Source organism: Acinonyx jubatus, chromosome X, assembly GCF_027475565.1.
Source record: "Acinonyx jubatus isolate Ajub_Pintada_27869175 chromosome X, VMU_Ajub_asm_v1.0, whole genome shotgun sequence".
NCBI lineage: Eukaryota > Metazoa > Chordata > Mammalia > Carnivora > Felidae > Acinonyx > Acinonyx jubatus.
Window position 1 is genome coordinate 109,004,527 of NC_069389.1, and position 15,536 is coordinate 109,020,062.

The following is a 15,536-nucleotide window of genomic DNA, read 5'->3' on the forward strand; positions in this document are numbered from 1 at the left end:
CAAAAGGTTACATTCTCAAAAAAGACAAAAGCGTAGTGATGGAGAAATAGCTCGGGGGTTGGCAGGGGTTTGGCAGGGTGACAGAGAGGTTGGGCTAAAACTGTGTGGCCCCAAGGAATTCGGGGAGGGGGTTGGTGAGGGCGACGACACTGTACTGTGTCTTAGTCGTGGTCGTGGCCACACACTTTGATGCCTCATCAAAGCGCATGGGACTGTACACCAGAAAAGAGTAGATTTTAGTATATGTGAACTTAAAAATAAAATGTTAACTATTATTAAAAGGTCAGGGCATGTCAGTATCATCTACTAATTCTCTTTATCTGTGTATGCTTCGTATGTTCATGTAGTTGTTCACGTGCTTCTGAGTTCTCAGAATGTGCTTTATTTCTCTGAATTTATGAAGCTCGCGTTGGTAATGAGTTATCGAAGGAAAAGACCTCTTCCGTTCCCTTCTAGGCCTCCGCGGCGCAATGGCATTTGCTTTGGCCATTCGGGATACTGCAACTTACGCACGCCAGATGATGTTCAGCACCACGCTTCTGATTGTGTTTTTTACTGTATGGGTATTTGGCGGCGGCACAACTGCCATGCTGTCATGCTTGCATATAAGGTAGGTAGCGCCTGGGGACCTCATTTGCAGTTAAATGATCACTCGGGGGGGTTTTTCTTTTAATTAGGAGAAAATTCTAAGCCTTGACGAATGTATGAGGTTTTATTTCTTTCCTTTAAAAAAGTATACAACGTAGTACAAAGAAAATGGGAAATGGGCAAAAGAAAGTTGTTCACACTTCGAGGGATGTCCTTCCAAGATCTCTTGCTGTGCATTATGTATATATATTTTTTAACAAAAAAGGGGCAACGCTACAGGGATTCTTGTAAAGTGATTTTTAACTGTAATCTAGCATGGACATTTATGTCAGTAAATATATTTACATCATAATTTAATGGCTGCATACATCATAAGCTATTTAAACAAATCCCTGTCTTTGGACTTTTGCATTGTTTCTAAGATTTTTCTAGTAGCATTAACATTTGAGGATTTGCTATTAGTGTTACCATTAACAGTGTGAACGTTCATAAACGCATACACCAATGTGCATTTGTTTGATCATTTCCTCAGGATCCATTCCTAGGAGTGGAGTTGCTTAATCAAAGGATATGCATATATTTAAGGCTTTTGACCCATATCACCCGATCAAATCAAAACTGTTTCTTCTTATCTGCAGCCTGTGAGACAATCCAGTTTGTCCCAACCCTAATCAGTCCTAGACATTATCTTTCTTTCTCAACTTTATGATCAGCACTGTTGCTAACCTGACAATCCAAGGCCAAGATTGTGAAGGGTTAAATGCATACTCATTAATGTATTCAGTTGGAAAGCTCCCTGTATCTCAAGAGTTCTGCATTGTTTCCATGGATACAGCAGCCTGTGTTGCTAAAGCTTTTATAGATGTTAGTTCTGTGTTTGGCTGAAACTTCATAGACCCTCTACTGAGCCTCTAGAACATGTAGGGTTCATTAGAGAAAACAGCACTTCACATTTTATAAAATCTCTTCTCCATGTTTTTCATTCTATTATGCCTTTCTCTTTTTTATTTTATTTTATGTTATTTTTTTAATATGAAATTTATTGTCAAATTGGTTTCCATACAACACCCAGTGCTCATCCCAACAGGTGCCCTCCTCAATGCCCATCACCCACTTTCCCCTCCCCCCCACCATCAACCCTGTTTATTCTCAGGCTTATTTAAAAAATTTTTTTTATCATTTATTTATTTTTGAGACAGATACAGAGTATGAACGGGGGAAGGTCAGAGACAGAGGGAGACACAGAATCTGAAACAGGCTCCAGGCTCTGAGCTGTCAGCACAGAGCCTGACAGGGCTCGAACTCACAGACCGTGAGATCATGACGTGAGCCGAAGTCAGACGCTTAACTGACTGAGCCACCCAGGTGCCCCTATTCTCAGTTTTTGAGAGTCTCTTATGGTTTGGCTCCCTCCCTCTCTAACTTTTTTTTTTTCCTTCCCCTCCCCCATGGTCTTCTGTTAAGTTTCTCAGGATCCACATAAGAGTGAAAACATATGGTATCTGTCTTTCTCTGACTGACTTATTTCACTCAGCATAACACTCTCCAGTTCCATCCATGTTGCTACAAAAGGCCAGATTTCATTCTTTCTCATTGCCACGTAGTATTCCATTGTGTATATAAACCACAATTTCTTTATCCATTCGTCCGTTGATGGACATTTAGGCTCTTTCCATAATTTGGCTATTGTTGAGAGTGCTGCTCTAAACATTGGGGTACAGGTGCCCCTATGCCTCAGCACTCCTGTATCCCTTGGGTAAATTCCTAGCAGTGCTACTGCTGGGTCATAGGGTAGGTCTATTTTTAATTTTTTGAGGAACCTCCACACTGTTTTCAGAGCGGCTACACCAGTTTGCATTCCCACCAACAGGGCAAGAGGGTTCCCGTTTCTCCACATCCTCGCCAGCATCTATAGTCTCCTGATTTGTTCATTTTAGCCACTCTGACTGGTGTGAGGTGATATCTCAGTGTGGTTTTGATTTGTATTTCCCTGATGAGGAGTGATGTTGAGCATCTTTTCATGTTATTATGCCTTTCTCTTAAACATTCTAAAGACCAGCCAGCCCTAAATCACACTTTGAATGTTGTTATTTTTGTCTTTATTTCTCTTTGCTATTCAAACTCCTTTCTTCCAATTTCTGTGCTATTATGGCATATAATCGAAAATAATGTTCTTATAATTCTGATCATGACTTCAGGGAAGCCCTGGCATTTGTTGAGCACCTGCTATGTGCTGGGCATTGTGCTAAGTGCATTTCACATATTTATCTTATCACAATACCTCCATTTTGCAAGTGAGGAAATAGCGGCTTTAGAAGTTTCTAAGCTGTTCAAGGTCATACAGAGAATGAAGTAGCAGACAAAGAAGCCTCCAGTCTCACCTTTCTCGTGGACTGTGCTGCATTGAGAAATGAGGATGTTAAATTTCAGAAGGATTAAACTCCTTTCTTAAGAGCTTGTAGGTGAAGATTTTTCCTTATTCTACTGAGAAGAACAAAATTAAATATAAGATAATTTATGAAAAATAATGCTGTCCAGTAGAGTCTCAGTTCTCTTTCCTGACTGAGATCCACACAAAATTACCCATGCTTACCCCCCCTCCAAGAAAAACACCCTTCTCATAGAGTTGAATCAGTCTCACCAGCTCTGCAAGTGCCTTGGCCCATCTTGCCTGTCCCGTAGCATAGTTTGGCACTTAATTATATGCATTGCCTTACAGTCTTAGATTAGTTCTTTTTATTGTTGTTTTGGGGTTTTATGACCTCTTTGTGAGCAGAGGCTGGATTTTACGTTTCTTTTCCCTCCCCTGAAATGTTTCTAGTGCAATTTTGAGGATGCTGATAAGTCTTTAAAGTTTAAGATTCATGCAGGCTTAGATCTGACTCTGGGTTCTTGCTCCTTCATTCACCAATTCTATGATCTTGGGCAAGTTCTTTAACCTTTGTGAGCCTCTGTTTCCTCATTTGTAACGTGTGTGTGATGGTACCTGCCTCCTCCAGGGTTGTTGTAAGGATTCAGTGAGCTAATGTCTGTAAAGCTCCTAGCACAACATTTCAAAGGTACCTTTTATTCATTCATTTGATTAATACCAATGGAGACCAACCATGTGCCAGGCACTGTTTTAGACTCTTTGTGGTTCTCAGGTGGGGGGAGGGCAGGCATTTGGCAATGTCTAGAGACATTTTCGATTGTCACAATCCCAAGAGAGGAGGCTGCTCCTGGCATCTCGTCGGCAGAGGCTAAGGATACCCCTTAATGTCTGGTAGTGCACAGAGCAGCACCCCACAACAAACAGTCATCTGGGCTGAAATATCAGTAATGCAAAGCTTAAAAGACCCTGCTCTGGAGGGAGGGATATAGTGGTAGCAATAAGATAGAAAAGGTCCCTGGTCTCATGGAATCTATACTTCAGCGGGAAAAGACAGACAATAAGCTAGTAAATGAATAAATGAAGAAAACAATTTAGATGGTATTAAATACTGTGACGACAAACACAGTACTGTGATAGTGACTGGGGATAGAGTGAACTTTATACACAGAGGTAAGCTAAGGTCTCTCAGGTTCCATTTGAGCTCAGTCTACCTGAATGACAGGACATTGAGAGTTAAACAGTGAGCGGGAAGAAGAGTGGTCTAGGCAGTGGGGAAAGCAAGTGCAAAGGCCCTGAGGCAGGACAAACTTTGCCTGTATAATGAACAGAAAAAAAGCCCACATAGCTGGAAATAGTGATTGATGGGTAGGTAGGAAATGAGGTGGGCAAGACCCTACAGGGGCAGGAGTTGGCAAACATGTCCTGTAAAGGGCCAGGTAGTAAATATTCTAGGCTTTACAGCCCATATGGTCTCTGTCTCCACTACTCAGCCCTACCGTGAAAGCAGCCATAGATAATATGTAAATCAGTTGTGATGGCTGAGTTCCCAGCAAACAGGAGGCATACCAGATGTGGCCTCTGGGCCGTAGTTTGGGAAACCCTGCTATTTGGTCTTGTAGGACGTGGTGAGGAGTTTGGATTTTTAAATCCGGCTGGAAATCGTGTAGGATTTTAAAGCAAGGGAGTGACATGATCTGTTTTACGGTGTGAAAGGATCACTCCAGCTGTTGTGCGGACAAAGGGTCCTCAGTGAGCTGAAGCCAGCCAGCCAGCTTATCCCTGTGTCCTTTCAGGTAGTTTGTGACAGTCACACTTGGCTCCCTGTCATTTCCCGCACATACTTGGCAGTCCTCTGTCTCCGAGCCTTTGCTCCTACTGTTTCCTCTGCCTGGAATTCTCCTTCACCCCCAGGAAATAGCACAGCTCTGAGGCCTCCTCCCTTTGCCCTCTTCCAACGGAGCCACTCTTCCTTCCGTGTGCTTCCCGCGGGTATCTCTATGACAACGCTTATTTGGGTCGGCCTCGTGATGACAGAAATGCTGTATGAGCTGCTGTTTAGTGAGGATGAAGTGATGCATCAGATACCTTTAAAACCTTTAGATACATTTTCTCATTTAATCCTTGCATCAACTCTAAGTGGTGGGTATTATCCCCATTTTCCAGGTGATAAACTTGGAGTTCATTGGACTGCATAACCCCAAGTTCACACAGCTAGAAAGGGGCCGAGGCCAAACTGGAGCCCAGCTCTCCTTGATTGCAGAGCCCTTGGGGGATTGCGCTCTAGTTGTTTCTGTAGCCCCCACTAGTCTGTGAGCTCCTTGAGGGAAGGGGCTGTGTCTCATTCGTGTCTATGCCCTGTGCCTAGCACAGTGCCTGGCAGATAATAAATGCTCCGTAGATGTTTATTACACTGACCTGGCTTCTGGTAACATTCTGAGTGTTACAAATGTGCTATCTCCAAGACCACTAGATGTCACTTTATGTACACAAATGGGTCCAGAGTTTAATATGGCTGAGAAGGTATTAAACAGCTTCTGGCCATTTAACACAGAAGAACTGAGCCTTTCTTTGAATTATGAATCTGGTCATGGCTGTCCGTTTTCAAGTACTTGACCATGATTCACTTGCCTTCCAGATGAGGTCTTGCATCATTTTCCTCCCTTCGGTGTGTTTGTATTCTGAGATGCTCCTGCTGCAGCTTCTCACACTGCTGTTTTTTCTGTGTTGTCTGTAGTAGTGACCTTAATCGATAAACATTTGAGCACCTATTGTGTATCAGGTACTGTGCTAGACTCTGGGGATACAGAGATGAATTGAGACATGGCCTTTACCCTCAAGGAGCTCACAGTCTATTTGGGGAGACTGACAGGTAAATAATTATACTCTACTGTGCTGAGTGTTCTAATAGAGGAATCTAGAAAGTGCTGTAGAAGCATGGAGGAAAGAATGATTCCACCTGCAGGGGTTATAGAATGATTCGTTCGGAATTAGAAAAAGTTGTTGGGAACACATGAAGGGCCACGTGTTTCAGTTAGAGGGGATGGCCTGAGCAAAGGCATGGAGGCTTGGGAGAGGACAGGGGCCAGGGAGAGAAGGGGGTGGGAATGGCTAATAGAGGATATGTACAGGAGAATGAGGAGAAATGAGAGTGGAGAGCTAGGTCAGAGTGGCAGGGGTCGCTAGTTTGTAGCATCTTCAAAGCCGCCCAAGGGGCTTTAGACTTGGCCCTGTCGCTTGTAAGTCACTCTCAGAGTCTTTTGCCAAGGGAATGACCCAGTGAGTTCCATGCTTTAGACACCTGACTCTAGGGGACAGCCTGGCAGCTGGACAACCTTTCGGCCAACTGCCTCCAACCCCATGAGTCAGAATGAGGCCTGAGCCCGAGCAGTTGGGATAGAAAGGAAAGAAGATTTGGGAAACGGTTTAGAGAAAGAATGAACAAAGTTGGTGGGTGCTGGTCTTGAGGGGAGAGAGGGGAATCAAAGAGAGCTTCATAATGAAGCTGTTCCCTGGGTTACGGAAAGCAGGAATTTTAAGCACATAAAAGATAATTATGAAGAACCGAGGCTAATATCTGTCCATTAGCCTATGAAAAAAAACTGTAACCGGGCCCTCTCTTCAGCCATCATAACAGAATGTTGCCATGAGAGCTGAGAGGTCCGAATAGGAACCGCTGGCAATCAGGGCGGCGCTGCTTTCCCCGACTCTGCTTCTAGTGCACTTCCATTCGGGGCCGAGAATGTTATTTTTCTGAAACTGGTCAGTGGGACTGCAGGAAGGGAATCATTAGTAGACCCTGCCTGCCTCAGGATCCAAGCTGTTGCTAAGGAAAGTGGCAGGGGCCAAAAATCGACATCAACAACCAGAGAGAAGCAAGAAAATGTTAACCATTCCGCAGCTCGCGTGTGAGGAAAAGTAGCTGCCTGACACTGTTCGTATGTGACTAGACCTTGACTTGGCCTCAAGATCTCATTTGCCTTTTGTGTTTCTCCTTTAGGGTTGGTGTTGATTCCGACCAAGAACATTTGGTAAATATGCATTTGTGTTGTCTCTAGCAGTTTTGTCGAATGTGCAGCCGTTTGGAAAGACAATGGTCTACTCTAGACTTCACGCCACTATTATTTAGACCCTGTCCTGTTTGTACCAGCTTTTAACTGACATCATTCCTGGCTTTTCTCACCGCTTGATAGAGACAAAACCAAATTTTAGACAACATGTGGTTATCAAGGGTGACAGCTCTCCTATCTGTGGGCCAGCCTGGGCTTTGGCCACGAAGGGGAACAGTCCCTTAAGTACTCCTGGGTTTTCAAGTGACTGCTCTGGCACAGGGAGCCTTTTTCCACTCTGGTTTGAGCATGAAGGCTTGTCTCTGATGTCAGCCTCACTCCAGCTGCTCTTCCTGTGTAACTTTCCAATTGGATGACCAGCAGCTGCCCTTGAGAACCGCCTGGAAGCTTTGCAGTCTTCAGCCAGTCTTCCCTGACTGTTCAGGAGAATGCACTTCCTTGCCCTGGGCCTCAACCTTGCTTAATCCTAGGTGTCCATTTCTCATTTGTTCCTCTGAACCTGAGCCTGAGACTGACCATCCTTTTCTGGTCTTTTCTATCTGCTTTTTAAAAAATAATTTTTTTAAGTTTATTTATTTATTTTGAGAGAGAGCATGAGCAGGGGAGGGGTGGAGAGAAAGAGAGAGAGAGAGAGAGAGAGAGAGAGAGAGAGAGAGAGAATCCCAAGCAGGCTCTGCAGGGTTAGTGCAGAGCCCAACGCGGGGCTTGACCTCATGAAACTGTGAGATCATGACCTAAACCAAAATCAAGAGTCGGACACTCAACTGACTGAGCCACCCAGGCGTCCCCCCATCTGCTTTATAAGGGTCTCTGAGCACCACTGAATACATGACTCTGTCCTAAGACATTAGATGGGAAATCACAGAAATTAAATTTTTAAAGGTAGAAAGCATCTCTTTTAAAATACATTCTTTTTCTGGTCTGAAACGAGCCGTGGTCTATTTGTCTTCAGGGTGCGGTTCCCCCCAAAAATACATTTCTCAGATTCATTTCCTTGATGCTAATTTTGTCAGCTGTTGAATGATGAGTATGTATGCAACACAGTAAGTACTCGCCTCTTTTGTGGTCAGAACCATACAAGTGTAGTTTCGTGGGCTTGAAATACTTGCACAAACAAGGCTGGATAAATCCCCATGATGCTGCGCTGATTGGATTGGTGTCTAAGAGGTAGTAGCTCCCCAGTGCCTCCACCCGTGTGTCCAAACCAGAATAAAATATCACACGGCTCACCAGACAAATGCTTTGTCATGATCCACATAAGTCTTCACCCGCTGTGTCACCTCAGTCACCACAGAGGACAAATAGAAATGGAGAGAGAATGCCAGGTAGGTGAGTCCCAGCTGGGACATACAGAAAAAATACCATTTTTCCCTCGCCCTCAAAACCTTGTGGATGTCTTGGTTGGTTATATGGTTTAGTCAGTGTTGCGAGTGTCCACTGGGAAGCAGAGAGGAACATGATAGTAAGTATGGAGTGTGTGGGGGTCGGTGTCCAGGTGTTTCTGTGCTGAAGGGGTCATGAGATTTGTAGATTAACTGCCCTTGGAAACGCAGAGGCACGCAAACCTCTGTGTACTGGTGTGAAAGGAAGTACACCTGTACTCCAAGATTCTTGCATTGTGTATGTTTTGGTACATGCTGAGAGGAAGATTTATTTAGTTTGAAGACCAGGAAGGACAGGAAAGGACCAAAACCCAGAATCTAAACTGTGTTCTTCACAAATCATGGAACCATGGAACATCCATGCTGCAGAGGGCTTTTGAGATTCTCTAAGCCTCACGCCGTGTACGTGAAGAAATCCAGGCCCTCAGAGGGGAAGGGACTTGTCCAGCTTAGTCCATGTCAGAGCTGAGATGAACCAGATCACCTAACTGCCCCGCTGCTGACTGTACCACATTACGAATAAGGATCCAGTTTGTTTTTGGAAGCTATTTTAGAAGAGGCCCGCTTGCTGTGTTAGTTTTCTCTTCTAGCCAGTCAGGCCTACCATGGGTTTTTTCTACTTTATTTTACTAGTGTTCTCAGAACATAGTAGCACCTTTGAAAATGCCAGTTACTTTTGGGACCCATAACAACTCCCAAAGATAGGGATGTCGATGTGATGTTTTCTACTTAAGATGCAATTCACATTGTGGGTGTAAGTCTTTCAGATTTAGGGATGAATTATTCCACATTGATTTTTTTAAATGACAGTAGACTCCTAAATCAGCAGGCAGCCTTGAGTAATAGAGGTGTTGAGAAAAACATTTCCATTTCACATTCCAAAGCTGCAACATGCAAGCTAGTAAATTTCTGATGTTACCCATGATAGAGAGTATCTTCTATGAAGCAGGCTATATTTCCAAGTCTACAAAGAAATGACTCTACATAAATGTGTCTTTTATCTTGGTGTATGGATTGATTTCTTTATTATCTGTTTGCAGGGCATTCCGGAAAATGAAAGAAGAACCACCAAAGCAGAGAGCGCCTGGCTTTTCCGGATATGGTACAACTTTGATCATAAGTATCCTTAACTGAGGAGGAAAAATGGTAATGTGAACGTGGCCAGTTACAATTGAATGGAACAACTGTTGTGACTCTTCCCTTCCAGAAGTGGAATACAAAACCCACATTTGGGCTTCCCTTTCCCCTTCAGTGGAGCAGATGGAGAAAGCTATTAAAGGAAACCCACACAAATGAATTGCCCTGAAAACCTACGAAACCAGTAGGGACTGGTTAGTGCAGAGGCTGGCTGTGAGAGGGGGGACTCAGGAGCCCTTACGATAGACTCTGTCCCATATATTGGTTTACTTATTGAGCAGTCATGGTCTTTTACCTAATTTAGTGAATCTTGCAAAAGGTGTTTGTTGGTCCTTGTCAGTGCACTTGCTCTAGGGTCAAAGAGGAAAGGCTGCCTTAGGGAAAAGCATGCGGATGAGATGGAAAACACAGAAATACTAGATACCTCAGTAGGCAGGGACAGGCCTGTTTTCTCTGACCTTTCAGAAGACTGGAAGATTCTCCTCTCCACTAAGGGTGCCAGTGTTTCCCTGTTTGCCAAATCTCTTTCTTCTCCTATCATAGTCGTCTTCTTCATACCTCTGCTTTGGGTTGTGTTACGTCCTATGACCTGTTTAAATCATGCCTTTCAAAAAATATTTTATCTCTTACTATTTATTAAAATTAATTTCTTACTTGAAAATTGAACTAGAAAAAGGGACCACGGAGTTCTTTCAAGCTGAAGCTTATTAGTAAATGAATCAAAACCTGGCTCATGTTCTACTGAAGGCAATTTGGGACAACCATGTAAAAACTTTTCCCTTGCTTTTGACTTTGTGATGAAAGCCTTGAATATTTGAGAAAAATGCAGTTGGGGGGCCCTGGATGGCTCAGTTGGTTAAGTGTCTGGCTCAATTTCGGATCAGGTCATGATCTTACAGTTCGTGAATTTGAGTCCCGTGTCAGACTCCGTGCTGACAGTGTGGAGCCTGCTTGGGATTCTCCCTCCCCGCCCCCTCTCTGCCCCCCATCTTATAAATAAATAAACTTAAAGAAAAATGCACTTGGCACTTTTCGTTGGAAGCTACTACTTACTATATTCTGTTGGCTGGATTTTTATAATCACTTTTTGCAAGTACTCAAAATTAAATAAGTATATGGAAACAAGAATGCAATCATATCTGTTGTATTAAGACTCCCAGTAGGAGATCCTGGCTCTTTAAAATTGTTTAATGATTATGTCATTACTTTTGGCTCCATTTTCAGCATTTTGGGTATAAGCCACTCCCATATCTCTTGGGGCTTTTTCATCCCTCTAATTTAACAAAAATTGTTTAATATTTCCTGAATAAAATGTTTTATACATTTTCTGCATAATATATGTATAAAACAATCCTAATGTAGAGAAAGTGTAGAATGATAGTTTATTTTTCTGTGTATTCTTACAGAAGTAAACACCAAGATTTGACTCAGTACTACCCTTTTAAGTACTACTGGACTAAGACCCAGTAATTTTCATACCTAGTGCCCTAGTAAAATTAATCATTCACACTCTAGATCTCAGTTCCATTGTATAGCCAGATTATTTGTTGTAATGGAGATATATATACCTTAAATAATATATCCAAATCTTAAGCTTGTGACCTATGTATATGCCTGTGTGCTTGCTACCCATCTGAAGATATAGGGGCACCTGGGTGGCCCTCAGTTGGTTAAATGCCCAACTCTTAGTTTCGGCTCAGGTCATGATCTCACAGCTCATGGGTTTGAGCCCTGCATTGGGCTTCCGTGCTGACAGCATAGAGCCTGCTTGAGATTCTCTCTATCCCTCTCTCTCTACCCCTTTCCTGCTTGTGATCACGCGCTGTCTCTCTCTCTCTCACATAAATAAACTTTAAAAAAAATTAAAGATATATAGAAGATCCTCCAGCATCCCAGAAGCTGGCCTGTGTTCCCTTAGTGTCAGTAGTGCCTTCCCTGCCCCCCTCAAAGGGCAGCCACTCTTCTGATTTCTAGCAACATGGGTTTTTATCTTCAACTAAATGAAATCCTATATTACATATTATTTTATGTCTTGCTTCTTTTCACTTAACAACGTGTAATTTATCCATATTGTTGCCTGTGCCAGTAATTCATTCTTGTTCATTGCTGTGTGGTGTTCCACAGTGTGAATATACTACAGGGTTGTTTTTTGTTTTGTTTTGTTTTGTTTTGTTTTGTTTTGTTTTGTTTTTTCTCCAGCCATTCCACTGTTGATAAACATCTGAGTCATTTCCCAGTTTGGGCTATTACAAACAAAGTTAAACATCTATGTATGCATCCTTTGGTGAACACCAGCACTCATTTCTGTTGAGTGTATACCCAGGAGAAAAATTTAGGGCAAGTGTATTGTTGAGCTGGACTCAATCCTGGCAGCCAGTTTTCCAGAGTGGCTATAAACCGATTGACACTCCCACCAGTGACTTAAGGGAGTGCCAGTTGTCCCACACCTCCACCAAAACTCAATCTTTAATCCACCTTTTAAATGTTAGCCATTTCAGTGGGTGTGTAGTGCTACCATATGTGGTTTAATTTGCACTTCTCTGACGGCCAGTGAGGCCAGGCATCCCTTCATATATTTGTTGGCTACCTGGATGTCATTTTTTTTTTTATGAAGCAGGGTCTGTTTAGTTCTTTTGCCCATTATTTGAGGCATCTTATCTTTTCCTTATTAGCTTGTAGTTCTTTCTGCGTTACTGAATTGGGTTCTGTGTTGATTATACACACGATGAGTATCTTCTCCCAGTCTGTAGCTCACCTTTTCATTTTCTTCATCCTATGTTGTGAGGGACAGAAATTCTTCATTTTAATGAGGTTTACTTTATTACTCTTTTCTTTAGGTTAGTGGTTTCATGTCTTGATAAATCTTTTATATCCCAAGGTCCTATGTTTTCTTCTAAAAGTGTGATTATCTTAGCTGTCACATTTAAGTCTTCGATCCGCCACAAGTCAATTTTTGTGTATGGTGTGAGGTATGGGTCAAGACCTACTTTTCTCCCATATAAGAATTCAGTTGACCCAGCACCATTTATTGAAAATGCTGTCCTTAACCTTCTTAATTGCACTGGAGCCTTTGTTGTAAACCACTTGGCCATATAAGTGGAGGTCTGCCTCTGGACTTTCTTTTCTATTTGTCGTTTTTTCACATTAATACCACACTCTATTAGTTATTACACTTTGTAATAAATCTTGCTGTCCAATAAGGGAAAGCCTACAGGTTTGTTATTCCTTAGTATTGCCTTGGCTATTTTAGGCTCACTGCAGTTTCATCTAAATTTTAGAAACAGCTTGCCACTTTCCATACACACACACACACACACACACACACACACAGACACACACACACTTACCAAGAAAACCTGCTGGCAATTCTTTGGGGTTTGTATTAAATCAGTAGACGAATTTGGAGAGAACTGACATCTTAACAGTATTGAGTTTCGAATCCATGAACAGAGTATATCCCTCCATTTCTTTAGATCTTTAATTTCTCTCATTAATGTTTTATAGTTTTAAGTGCCAAGTCTTGCACATCTTTCATTATATTTGTTACCCCTAAGTATTTGATGCTATTGCAAATGGTACTTTATTTTCTACTCATTTACTCTTAATATGTAGATATGTAATTGGGATTTTTATATGTTGACTTTGTATCCAGCAATCTTGTTAAGTTCACTTATTATTGAAGAGTTTATAGATTCTTTTTGATTTACTGTTCATAAAATCAAGTGAATAATAGTGTCTTATCTATTTTTTTTTCTTTTCTAATTCCTTATATTTTCTTTTTTTACATCTTACTACACTGGCTGGACCTTTCCAGTACAAGGTTGAATATAAGTGGACATTTTGTCTTATTCCTGACCTCAGGAAGAAAATTTTCAATATTTCACCATTAAGTATGATATTAGCTGTAGGTTTTTGAGATAGCCTTTGTCAAGTTAAGAATATCCCCTCCTATTTCTAGTTTGCCAAGAGTTTTTATCATGAACAGGTATTGAATATTATCAGATGAGTTTTCTGCATCAAATGAGATGATCATGTATTTGTTTTTTCTCCTTTAATCTGCCTTTGTGCTGATTTTCACTGATTGTGGTTTTTTTATGTTTATTCATTTTTGAGAGAGACAGGCAGACAGATAGAGCATTAGTAGGGAGGGGCAGAGAGAGAGGGAGACACAGAATAAGAAGCAGGCTCCAGGCTCTGAGGTGTCAGCACAGATTCTGATGTGGGGCTCGAACCCACAAACTGTGAGATCCTGACCTGAGCCAAAGTCGATGCCCAACTGACTGAGCCACTCAGGCGCCCCACTGACTGTTTGAATATTAAACCAGTCTTGCATTGCTGGAACAAATCTCACTTGGTCATGATATGTTATCCCATGTATGTACCATTAGATTTAGTTTACTAATCTTTTGTGTCTGATTTTTGTGTCTGTTTTCATGAGTGATACTGACTGGCTTGTGGGGTTTGTTTGTGTTGTTGTTGTTGTTGTTGTTGTTGTTGTTGTTTTGTCATAATGCCCCTGTCAGGTATCGTTAACAAGATAACATGTTGGTTTAACAAAATGAAGGGGGTAGAATTTTTCTCTTTTTCTATTTTCTGGAGGATTGGTGGGGTTTTTTTCCTTTAAATGCTAGGAAGATTTTACCGGTGAGGTCACCTGGGCCTGCAGTGTTTTGTCTGAGAAGGTTGTTAATTTCTTTAATAGATACAGGACTATTCCTCATGTTTAAAATTTTTATTTCTTTATTTTGACAGAGAGGATGATCAAGGGAGGGGCAGAGAGAGAGAGGGAGAGAAAGAATCCCAGGCAGGCTCAATGCTGTCAGTGCAGAGCCCCATGTGGGGCTTGATCTCACAAACTCTGAGATCATGACCTGAGCCGAAGTCAAGAGTCAGATGCCTAACTGACTGAGCTGCCCAGGTGCCCAGACTATTCCTCATTTGTAATGTATATGTGTATGTGTCTTTCTCCCATTCTCTCTACTTTTTCTTATGATTCCCTCTTGTTTTCTTCTGAGTATCACATATGTTACCATGTCTGTTTTTAGTTTTTGAAGATGAATGAATACTGAAATGAGGGTCTATGATAGAGGAACTCAACGATACATCATTTTTTAAACGTTTTTAGAATTGAATTTCCTTTGATACTAAGTTTCAACTCATTCGAGAGGCCAGCTGAACTCACAGTAAATGATTAAAACCATTTTTGTCACTATATTCTGCAACCGAATATTTCATCTTTTTTCTCCTCTTACCACTCTTTACTTTCTTCCATATCTCCTTTGGTGCTGAATCGAGAGTGATTTTGTCTTCCGTTTGGCTTTAGTAAAATCAGAAAGGCACTAGGACGCCGTGGAAATGGCACTTGGAATCAAACCCGTCTGGGTTTGTGTATTGGTCCTTCCCTTTGCTTCATTGTGTGACTTCAGGCAGATCACTGATTTCTCTGAGCCTCGCTTTCCATTTCTGTGAAACAGAGGTCATCACAAACTCTCCCTTGGCTATCTCACGGGCGTATACCACGGTGACAAAATGAGCGGCATAAGTGAAAGCCCTTTGCTCTCCTCCGAAGTGGCAGGTACGCAGCGAGGGCGGTAGTGATCAAAGGGGTGGCTCTTTTGAATTTGTGAAGAACGGAACCTGGCTCTTCCTTAACCAGCACAGCTACCTGAAGCCTCTGCTGACGCACAGCGGGCCTCCCCTCACCACCACGCTCCCCGCCTGCTGCGGGCCCATCGCGAGATGCCTGACCAGCCCCCAAGCTTATGAGGTAAGTTGGTTTTATCCACAAGCGAAGTTCTTCATGAAGTGAAATTCATCCGCTCTGTGGACGGGTCGCTGGTTTGATTTTGCTTTGCTTGCCTCTGACGTACAGAATCCACAAGAGGGACTAGAAGTATAGTTTGCTCAGCCAGAAAATACACTGAAATCCGCAGCTACCATTCACAGTCTTTGAAACGTCATTTGAAAACAGATACGGCGCGTTCCCTCACC

General features: G+C 42.3%; 1 protein-coding gene across 6 annotated transcripts in view; it reads left to right on the top strand.

The window, feature by feature from the left end:
- Positions 1-15,536, top strand: part of SLC9A6 (solute carrier family 9 member A6) — a 62,978-nt gene that overhangs the window by 41,162 nt on the left and 6,280 nt on the right. For 5 of the 6 annotated variants that reach the window (XM_053201727.1, XM_053201728.1, XM_053201726.1 and 2 more), the window contains 4 exons: positions 457-610; positions 6,957-6,987; positions 9,449-9,528; positions 15,207-15,312. In XM_053201727.1, the coding sequence (XP_053057702.1) occupies positions 457-610; positions 6,957-6,987; positions 9,449-9,528; positions 15,207-15,312 (371 nt within the window). Of the gene's footprint in view, positions 1-456; positions 611-5,738; positions 5,829-6,956; positions 6,988-9,448; positions 9,529-15,206; positions 15,313-15,536 lie in introns of all 6 variants that reach the window. The other variant, XM_053201730.1, reaches the window with a different exon arrangement.